This window comes from Protopterus annectens, chromosome 1.part1 (assembly GCF_019279795.1).
Source record: "Protopterus annectens isolate FY-2018-M chromosome 1.part1, PAN1.0, whole genome shotgun sequence".
NCBI classification, from domain to species: domain Eukaryota; kingdom Metazoa; phylum Chordata; order Ceratodontiformes; family Protopteridae; genus Protopterus; species Protopterus annectens.
In genome coordinates, this window is record NC_056726.1 from 25757941 (window position 1) to 25769220 (window position 11280).

Sequence of the window (11280 nt, forward strand, 5' to 3'; positions counted from 1 at the left end):
AGCCTAAACCTCAAAATGCACTCTCTTGAGGTACTCCTAAAAATGGAGAACATTGATATCTGTGCAGTAACTGAGACCTGGTTCAAGACTCCAGAAAGCACCCCTGCAATACCAGGCTACAAACTTTTCAGCCACCAAACCAAGACCGAAACACTAAAGATGGAGGCGTGCCCATATTCAGCAAGGATATTCACAGCTCCAGGCTAGTTGCCCAACACAATGCATCTGAAATTCTCCAGGTGCAACTAATACTAGGCAAGACTGCAATCCAAATTGTAGCTTGCTACAGATCCCCCACCATGCCCCAAGATTCTCACTACACCTTTCTAAACATACTGGAAAATATTAAGATAGAACCAAACACTCTAATATTGGGTAATTTCAACTACCCTGTCATTAACTGGGAAAACTACTCGGGTACCAACATCTTTTCCCAACGGTTCTTGGAATTCATAAATTCCAATGCCCTGGATCAACTAATCCACTGTCCAACCAGGGGCTCCAATGTCCTAGACCTGGCCATTACCAACATGGCAGATAGATGCTCTACACCAGTGGTCAGGTCTGACCATAAGCAAATCACCCTTAACATCCACATCCCACCTGCACTCCCCAGTAAGGAAACCTCCGCAAAAAACTTCTCCAAAACCAACTTCATTCTATTTAAGTCAGAAGTGACAAACTTCATGGCAACCATGCAGACAGGAGTTGAAAGTTTGACTGCTGAATCCTACAGTAAGGCACTGTATGAGCACATCCACTCGTGCATGAATCATGCCATCCCAAACAGAACCCAGACGCTCTCCTCCAAAAAAAGAAAGCCAATCTGGTGGTCCCCTGCCGTAAACAAACTATACAACACAAGGAAGAAACTGTTGCAGAAAAGAGGAAAATCCCAGGATGCAAAAAACTCCCTTACCAGCCTCAGTAAGAAGCTGAGATCCCTCATAAAATCCTCCAAAGCTAGTTATGAAAATAAAATTGCCAGAAATTCCAAAGACAACCATAAGGCATTCTATAGTTATGTCAAGAATCTAAATAGCAATGCTCAGACATGCTCTGAGCTACAACAGAATAGCATTAAATATACTGATCCCAAGGATATTGCCAATATCCTGGCAGATCTATTTAGTGCCAGCGTCACCCCCCCTCACCCCCTAAAGGGCCCATCTCAATACCAAATGATTGCCAGATTCCGGTAATCATGGCCACACAGGTAGAAACCGCACTCTCCAAAACTAAGAATACAGCATCCATGGGACCAGGTGACATCCTGGGCTGTGTACTACATGAACTATAAAATGAACTGGCACCTCACCTAAGTGTCATGTTTAATCATAGCCTCACCTCAGGCTTCGTGCCCACTGAGTGGCACACAGCTACAGTTATCCCACTCCACAAGGGGAGATCCACCTTGGATCCTAGGAGCTACCGTCCCAATCGTCTGACAAGCCTGATCTGCAAGGGCATAGAACGCATTATCATGGAACTTATAAACAAAGACATTGGCAACCTTCAAACACTGGACCCCACCCAGTTTGGGTTCGGGAAGGGCCAATCTTGTCTCCTGGACTTGACTGACTTCTTCGAATCAGTCTCCAGAGCTGTGGACAAGGGTAAGGTGGTCCACACAGCCTACATGTACCCAGCCAAGGCCTTCAACACCATCCCCCACTCTGGAATCATAGATAAACTTACTAAGCTGGGCATAAATCCCTACATCTCTCAATGGGTTGCCAACTGGCTTACTGACAGAACCCAGACTGTAAAAGTAGACTGTGGTCTCACCTTCGATAACCACATTGCCACAACAGTCAGGAAATCCTTCTGTGTGGCTCACCTCATCACTAAAGGCTTTTCATCCAGAAAAAAGGAGGTCATTGTCCCACTGTACTCATCCCTCATTAGACCCATTATAGAGTACAATGCCCCATTTGATATGTACCTCACAAGACATCTGCAACAGCTGGAAAGGCCACAGAAATACCTCACTAAAAGAATCACAGGCCTAAAGCAGATGCCCTATGCTGACCATCTAAAAAAACTCCAGCTATACTCTGTGGCATACCGTCTACTCAGAGGCGATCTCTGCTTAACATACAAGGCCATGTCAAACCCTGAGCTGTTGGACATGCTCCACTTAAAGAAATCCCAATCCCTCAGAGCCACACACTCCAGGGATCTAAACTTTGTCATCACAATGAACAAAACATGCTGGAGGGATAGGTTCCTGACCCAGAGACTCTCCATACTCTGGAATAGACTGCCCATACATGTCAAGCAGAGCACCTCCTTGGACCTCTTCAAAAGGAACCTTGACGATTGGATGGGAGATAGGAAATTCACCCCAGGGATCACGTCAGTCACCCTGCTACACAGGGGTCCAGGGAAGTAAATATTGTGGGAAGAATTATCCGGGGAATTGTTTGGCTAGGCTTGTATAGGCCCTAGGGCCGATAGCCTAATACCAGCCTATGAACCTATGAGAACCAAAAAGATGAGCAATGCTCTTTATAAACATTCCATGGTACACAAGAATGCTTTCTTCAGTTTCATTGTGATTGATAAAATTACAGGCAATAGGATGAATAAAGTTGGATGGCATACTGTATTAAATGCTAAAGAAAAGAAATGGATCATTAAATTAGGTGGATTACTCCCACCAGGCCTTAATGAGCATCTGTAAATAACCAATGAACTCTTACTTTACTCATGTGTCTACTATAAAATGGAACAATGTTTTTGGTTTAACACTGATGAAGGCTATGCTTATTTTATAGTCTGTCATTTTGTCTCTATTTTTATGTTGGACTTTAACTGATACATATTAAACCAGTTTGCCATAGTTTGCTGGCTCTACTTGTTTCATCACTGAATTGCTTTATTTTGGATCCGTGCAGTTGCCATACGTGCAGGGACAGTTTTGCTTTGTTCTTGCTCAACCATGGGGTAATCTATCATAATGTAAATATGATTTCTGACTGACACTTGTTAATAAACTGGCATAAATGTTTTAAATAATCTGAGTCTACTAAACTACCTGCAAATATTGTGAAAATCTCTACCCCATCTCCAAAACTTACACTGTACAAGGCTACTATCACTAATCAATTTAACAATTTTTGTCTTTCACCACTCACTATCTCTATTATAACTTATAAAGTTTTTTCTTACCCTGTTTTTCATCTTGCACATATCATCTAATTTCTCTTTGACACGCAGCTTCTCCACAGTTATCTCTAGCACCCGCAGAAGATAATAGAAATGTAATAATACCATATATTGCACTGCCCCTTTTCAATCTAAGTACAATTTGTACTCTTCAGTTATCTTTAGCACTATATGTATATATGCATGTATGAATAAACAGTACACAGAAACATGCATGCGCGCGCGCGCGCACACACACACACAAACACACACACACGCACACACACACAGACAAACACACTGCAAGTTGGTCACTATCATCCATTCCCCTAGTGATGCGGATATCCTTCAAGAGGGTCTCACCCAAACAATTGACTGGTGCCAGAAACATGGCCCCAAACGTAATGTCAAAAAAAATATATCATCATCCACTTGAGGAAAGTGACATCCCCACAAATTATCACATTAATAACAAGGTCCTAAGCATACAATCAGTGATGAAGGACTTGGGCACCTAGGTTGATAGCAAACTGACTTTTGACCACCGTATTGCCTCCATTGTATGGAAAGGTTTCTACATGGCCCACTTCATTAGTTAGGCTACCTCATCCAGGGACAAGGTGGTTATAACATCCCTGTATTCTTCCCTTATAACACCAATTATTGAGTACAGTGCCCCTTTCGGCATGTACCTCACAAAGCACATACAGCAGCTGGAGAGACCACAGAGGTTCCTCACCAGGAGAATCCAGGGCTCAAACATCTACCCTGCACAGATAAGCTAAAAGCCCTGTCCCTCTACTTAGTCTCCTACAGGCTCCTCAGAGGTGACCTCTGTCTGGCATACAAAGCAATCTCAGACCCTGCCTTGATGAGACTGCTGCATATCCGCAAGTCAAGCTCCACTCGAGTAACCCGCACGCGCAACCTCAGCCTGGTCTGTGACATTAATAGGACTTGTTGGTGGGACAGATTCGTGTCCCAGAGACTCCCCCTTCTGTGGAACAGACCCCCTCTCCACATCGAGCAGAGTACCTCATTTACTCCTTTTTAAGCTCAACCAGGATAACTGGATGGGGAACAGAAAATATACCCCTGGGATTCCACCTGTATCCCTGCTGGACAGGGGCATCGAGTGCTGACTTGTCAGAACATGGACTAAATATTTGGCTAGGCTTGTAACGGTCTCCGGGCCAATAGCCTAGTAACTTCCTATGATCCTATAGTCGTTACTGATTTGGAGTTACAGGACATTGGAAATGCTTCTGTATTTAGTACATGTCAAATGGGATATTTCATTATATTGTTGGAGGACACAGTTATTCCCCTTACTGCAAGTTAAGAAGATCTGGATTCTGTGCACTATCATGTCAGATCCTGATGTCTACATAGACAACAGTGCACCCACATATAAGCAGTGATGAAATGTTCACTCACAAATGTCAGTGTCACCTCCCTACATGGAACATCCCTAACTTGTATGGAAACTCTTCTCTCTGTGTCAGTACAAAGTTTTATTGAAAATATCCTCATATATCTTCACTATTTCTGTCACCTATCAAACAGGACAACATCCTTCTACTTAAACCTCTTCTTTACTGTGTTCATTTTAACAAGAAAGACACAAGATACAGTGATCCTTCATACCATCTACTCTGATATCTACAATGGCTGTGGTATTGTGTCTTTGCGTGTGTGTGTGTGTGTGTGTGTGTGTGTGTGTGTGTGTATGCCCCATCAAATAACCATAAGAACAACATCATTTCACATGGGTCTATATCATTATATCGATATGTTAAAATGTCGATTCTGACTTGTTCGACATGAAAATGTCGAACTACAAGGTTACCGAACAGCCAAATCACAGATTTCTTTCTAATGGAAAGAAATTGTTTGGCTGTTCTCTTACACCTGTCCTTTCCCTGACTGTAGTGTGGTCTCAGAATTAGAATATTTAGTTAGGGGGGTGTGGGGGGCAAAGCCCCCCACTTAAATATGTTTGTTTTTATCTGACTTTGGTGTTTGGACAACCGATTTCTTTCCATTGGAAAGAAATTGTTGATTTGGCCGTTCAGTAACGTTGTAGTTCGAAATTTTCGTGTCAAACAAGTCAGAGTCGACATTTTAACATGTCAACATTATAATATAGATCCTTTCACTTAACTATATTTAGCACTGATTAGACACATTATAAAATGCAACACTACCTTTGGGATGTACTTTACTAAACATATCAACAAACACCATAAGCCTCAGAGGTTTCTAACCAAAAAATCTCTAGTCTTAAGAACCTTAACTTACCAAGACAGGCTGAAAGCCCTGTCCCTGTACTACTCTGTGTCTTACAGGCTCTGGATGGGAGATTTGTGCCTTGCTTACTGTGTCATTAGAGATCCAGTGGTCCCTGTCCTCCTATCTCAGTAAATCAAACAGCACAGCCAACAACACAACCAGAGATTTGACCCTTCATCAACAAATAAACAGAATGAGATGAAGACAGATTCATCACTCAGCACCTACCACATTATCTGGAATAAACTTTCGCTGCACATTTAGTAACAAGACAAAATGTCTTCTTTCAAAGTAAACTTGAATGACTGGATAAGTACTTTCAAATTTACCCCATGTCCAACTGGTATTTACCCTCATAAGAAAAGTGGTAGAGACTGAAGATTGGTACTGCAAGGCATACATGGTCATCAAACGTTGAATGTCCTACGAAACCTACAAAAAATGCTTTCCTTCACAATACTCATTTCCATGTGAAAGGAGCTGCGTCCCTTCATACCATTTTTTCTAATATCCATAACTATATTTTGTGTGTGTGTGTGTGTGTGTGTGTGTGTGTGTGTGTGTGTGTGTGTGTATATATATACTCCTATTAATATACTATATACTGGATAAGTGTAATTAATTACCTATATTTTTTACAGCGACATTATGCATTGTAATGTATAGTACAGTATCTATTTCTGTGTATTCGTATATGTGTGTTTGTGTGTGTGTGTGTGTGTGTGTCTGTGTGTGTGTGTCTGTACAGCGAGGCAGGTGTGCAGACTGCAAGAGATAGTTAGATGGCAAAAATAATGGATTTGGAATGAACTGCCAAAAAAAAGATTACACCCAGCAGCTAATGTCTTTAAAGGCAGATTAGAAAGGCACTTGCTGTTTTGGTGAACTAGTAAGTCAATCGGTTCTTTCTTTCAGTGAGTACTGTGTTTTTCCGCATACAGTTACATAGTATGACTAAATGAGAAGAATGATAAGCCTTTAGTTCGTCCAATATTATTTGGAAGAACACAGTTCAAACTCTGTGCCAGATGTTGCTTTTCTCACCCACTTCTGTTCTTAACAGCTACTTGTTGACATAACACCATCATTAAACAGCCTCTTATATCCAGCTTCTGCATGCTGCATGTAAATCTGACACTGAATGTGTTTAGCTATAACTCTGCTTTGAAGACAACAGAAATCTTCAGTTAAACAGAACTGAAGTCAAAGTCATGTGTTGTTGATCTTTGCCCTTATAATTCTTAAACAGGATGCCTCGATCCTCAGCTTTACTGCATTGTCCTTATAATGCTTTTAATTACAGGAGAACTAACACTCCCTGTGCGGACCACTTTTTCCCCAGAACACACCATACAGACAGAAATAACTGCATTTACTGTACTTAATACTGCTGCATGAATTTGCAGTAAATTCTGAGCAGTATAAAGAGTAGATGAATGTGCAGTGAATAACAATAATCCTTGATATAAATAGCTACAAAATGTTACCTCTGCATTCCATTTGATTTTGTTAACAGCCTGGTTCCCCAGACAGCGCTTAGGAATGTAATTTGTTCATGCTGCCACAAGAATTAAATACTGATATTTTCTTGGTTGCATTAAAAAGGAATATCATATGCGCTATATCTTTCTTGAACAAACTCCATCAAACCATTGATTCAGGTGCACTAAACCAAAAGTTACCTATGTCTAAAGCTCCTTCTCTAGGTATGAAAAAAGGTGATTTAAAACAGATGTAATGTTTTCGGCATGCTAAAATTAAAATAGATACCAGTTTCTTTACAAAGGCTTGTTTTAAACAGTCAGATATTTCCTGTCTGGTTAAATATACAATAACCCATCAGAGGAGTTACAGATTGTGCTAGAACATAAGTGCTTGAACTGACTAAATTCAAATACTGTGTGTTAAAATGTTGCATTTCTCTGCATTTGCTGAAGAAAGGACAAAAGGTAACTAGGATGTTAATGCAAAGCCAATTTGCCACATTTTCTGTGAGTAATGGCAACTTCAGAGGTGTGAGGGGGTGCAGCTCTCCCATTCAAGGGTGTGGAAAGGCAACCCAATTTTCAGACAATGTCTTTTTGTGACCTGATCACAATTTTGTGCATTCATAATAGAATGTCTACTATTTCTGGGGGGCCTAACCTGTCACTGTTGTGGAGCATCCCATTAAACAGTGACTGGCATTTAAAAAAACTAAACCTTAAGATAATTTTATTCAGAAGACATATTTTTATTAATTTTCTGCATTAATGTACGTGCAGTACAACTACTCTAGCATTTTCATTAATAGCATCTAGAGAGCAAAGCAGTAAGAGATGATTTCATTTTCAACCCAGTTCACTGCAGAACAATGTAGACAGGCAATCTGGGTGTCAGGTAATGTGTGAGAAACAGTTTATTGAAAAATGCATTATTTTAAAACCCAGTTTTCAGTGCTTTCAGAGTTGACTATTTTAGATGCAGAAGTGCAAGGGTGCACTATTCCAGGCAATTATTCAGCATTAATACTTGTGATTATGTATTTTCAACCAAGTAGAATGTGAAGAGAATGAAATTACAATTCAATAAAAATTCAAAAACTTTTTTTATTATTCATGTGCTGCAGTAACCTGCAGCTCCTACACATCTTAATTAAAAATTTAACAGACACTAAAGGAAGTTATCTGAAGTTCAAGGAGTGTGTTTTCAGCAAACTGTTCTGTATATAATGCACCTTTATGGGACAGTCTACATGATATTAACTGACTAATGTTTTTATTCATCATATAAGAAAATAAAACAGCTGCCTGCGTGAATATATCTACAAATGGCTTTCAGGGTCCAAGCAGTAGTAATACAACAGTTGAAGATGGTTTATATAGTGATTGCATCAGTGATCTGTCAAACAAATGCATCACCTTAATAAACTTGTTTAACATACCTGAACTATTTGTACTCTTTGTTTCCAGCATCATCTTCAAAGTCAAACTATTTGTTTCTGTGCTGTATTACATTTAGAGATGTCCCCTGGTCTCTTACATCACAGATATTTTTTTTTAACTTTGACAGCCCTGCTGTCTAAACCAGAACACCACTCTGTAATAATTACCAACAAGAAGCAAAATAAAACAAGTTTTACTAATAATATATAAAACAATGGATCAAGATTACAATATATAAACACAGTACAATCTGTTTTACAAGCTGTTGGTCCTGATTCTTAATGTTAGCATGACACACTTTCAGGGTTTGACCCATACACCCATACAGCAACCATAGAGCTGGTGTATTCAGTCCTCTTCACTCTGTTCCCTAATCCCACTATTCCCAGTTTACAATCCCACCATTCCCAGTTTACACTGTCTGTATACTATCAGGCATTAATTTATTCAGACCAAAACCTTGTATCAATTAACTTTTAAGACATGGAAATGGGAATGAACATTTAACAACAGAAAAATGCAGTCCCTGACCAAGACTGCATAAAGTGATGTAACCTTGCATTAAGAGCAGTGGAAGAGGCAATTTAACTTACTCTATGGAGACAAGATGAGATGAGTACAGTCCATTACCTCTACATGCACTATGACTCAAATGGTAAGTAATATGGTCAGAAGTTATCAATATTGTCACAGAACCATCATGATTTGGGAAGTTATAGCCATGAGATGGTAGGGGGCCATAAATTTGATTTGGGAAGTTATAGCCATGAGATGGTAGGGGGCCATAAATTAGGAAATGTGATACTTCAGGAGAAAATATTTCTAACCTTCTTAAGTATAACATTGTATGACAGACACATTCGTGTAATATAAAGCAAATAAAACAACTAACATTCCATCAAAGTTTCTTTATTTCAGTAAAAAGTGAAAAAAATAATTTGAATTGGTTAAGAATGTAGAGTTTGCCTACTAAATTTCATTTTTTGTTAAGAAATGTCCCACTGTGGACATATGATCAGATTAACAACCATGTATCCTTGAAGAAAACACTTAATTCTTTAAGTACATAACTTACATTAATCTTACTACAAATGACAATAGGCATGTGTCCCAGTTTAACAACATGTTCCAACTAAGCAATCAGTCATTGTATAATGGTGTTACCTTTACTGGGGGAAGTGCACTGGTTTATTATCATCAAGGCAACTTTTGACATAATCACTTATGTGTGTGTGTGTCTGTGTGTGTTTTATCTGCCACACCACAAAAGCATCCTCGAAGACATTTAGTCACTTACTTTTTGCGTGGGCCCTAATGGTTTCCATAATATCTTCCACATCCAAGCGTTTGGTCTCATCAAATCCGTAAGAGTCCAAATTAAAACCATTGTCCACCAAATTTCCATGCACCCCTTCCATGGTAAAAAAGCAGTTCCTGTCTGATACTTTGTCGTCACTATACAAAAGTAAGGCTTCCTTCCAGAGGTAATAGTTGAACATGGACAAAAACATCTCACCCATTTTGAGGTAACTGGGTGAGACGCGGGTGAGCATTGTATACTCGGGTGTTCTGGTTGAAAAGGCAGTAGCCAAAGCTCCAGCCGATATAACTGGTATGCCCCAGTGAGAAGCAAGGCGGACGACAGAAGCCGCAGCATATTCGCACACAGGTCCCAGTATCAGGTCAGGCTTATTTCTTGTTGCTAAGTCCACCAACCTGAACAGCGCCCCATTGCCGCACTGGGAGTCCTCATAGACAGGTTCGAAACGCACCGCTGGGAACTGCTTGACTGAATTGGTCAGCGCGTACTCCACTGCCGGTTTCACTCGCTCGATGGAAAACATAAAGTTATTGTCCTTTGGCAATAGCACGAGCACCTTAATGTCATCTTCCGATAGCCAGGTGTTTTCACTGCCACTTGTTACCGCTAGCACAAGCCATCCAAGCCATATGGGAAGGCTGCACTTTATAGCAACAGTTCCGGACATATTTCAATAGGTTTTGTGCTTTTTGTTGCCAACTAATCACTTTATTGGATTGCACTACTTAAACTTCACTAAACGGTTGTAATCAGATATGCACACTCTGGATTTACGGGGATTAACTTTTTAAACTTTCTTGTCTGTAGTGCAGAGAGGTAGGTGTTCCTCGCAGATGACGGCAGTGGTGCTGATAATGAATGCAAAGTCCAGTGAACTGGATAGCCATGCAGTCTCACACTGTCCCGTCTATAGCAAAAGCCCTGGTGCTTATCCTCATGTCTCGACCTAGTCCCTCTTTAAATAGTGTGGCTGCTGCCCAGCCGTCACCACACAGGGCGCTCAACTGAGCTGTTGTGCAGTGCCGGTGATCTGGCAGGTTGACAGGCGGGCGGGTGGGCTGGCGTGTGGGGCAGAAGGGAGGCCGGGCGGGGCTCATTAATAGTCATTCGTCACTCAGGAGCCTAGCTTGGTTCCCGCCTCCTTAAAGTAGTAGCCACACTTGTTGGGGAGGCGGGAAGTAAAGTGGTCGATAATTAACCGGTGACCCGCAGCGGCTTTCCTTTTCTGCTAAAACACAGCCGTTGCCTCACGGCATTTTCACAAGCACACTAAACAGTAATATCATTTTTTTACAGGTATTCCTGACAGAGGTAGATATTCTTCTGACAAAAGATAAAATGCAAACACCTGGTAGAAAGATCTGTGTCATTGGATAACATTTGTGAACGTGTTGTAATGCGCTTTAGTTTTATCGCTTAGTAACAGTTGTCACCCACAGGCAGAAGAAAAGAAAATACAGGACCAAAGTGCACTGGTCACTTAATAGCCTAAAAGTTATGTGTCTATGTATTTAGTTAGGTTTATTATCCAGGTTGAACTGATCCATGTGGACATTTTTTGGGACTTCCCTGATGTTACAAAAAGAAAGCAAA

General features: G+C 40.6%; 1 protein-coding gene across 2 annotated transcripts in view; it reads right to left on the reverse strand.

Moving 5' to 3' along the window:
- Positions 1-10707, reverse strand: part of NPR3 (natriuretic peptide receptor 3) — a 574731-nt gene extending 564024 nt beyond the window's left edge. The window contains exon 1 of one of the 2 annotated variants that reach the window (XM_044073444.1): positions 9664-10707. In XM_044073444.1, coding sequence (XP_043929379.1) covers positions 9664-10354 — 691 coding nt within the window. In that variant the 5' untranslated portion in view covers positions 10355-10707. The remainder of the gene's footprint in view (positions 1-9663) is intronic. The other variant, XM_044073443.1, reaches the window with a different exon arrangement.
- Between the last annotated feature and the right edge of the window lie 573 nt (positions 10708-11280).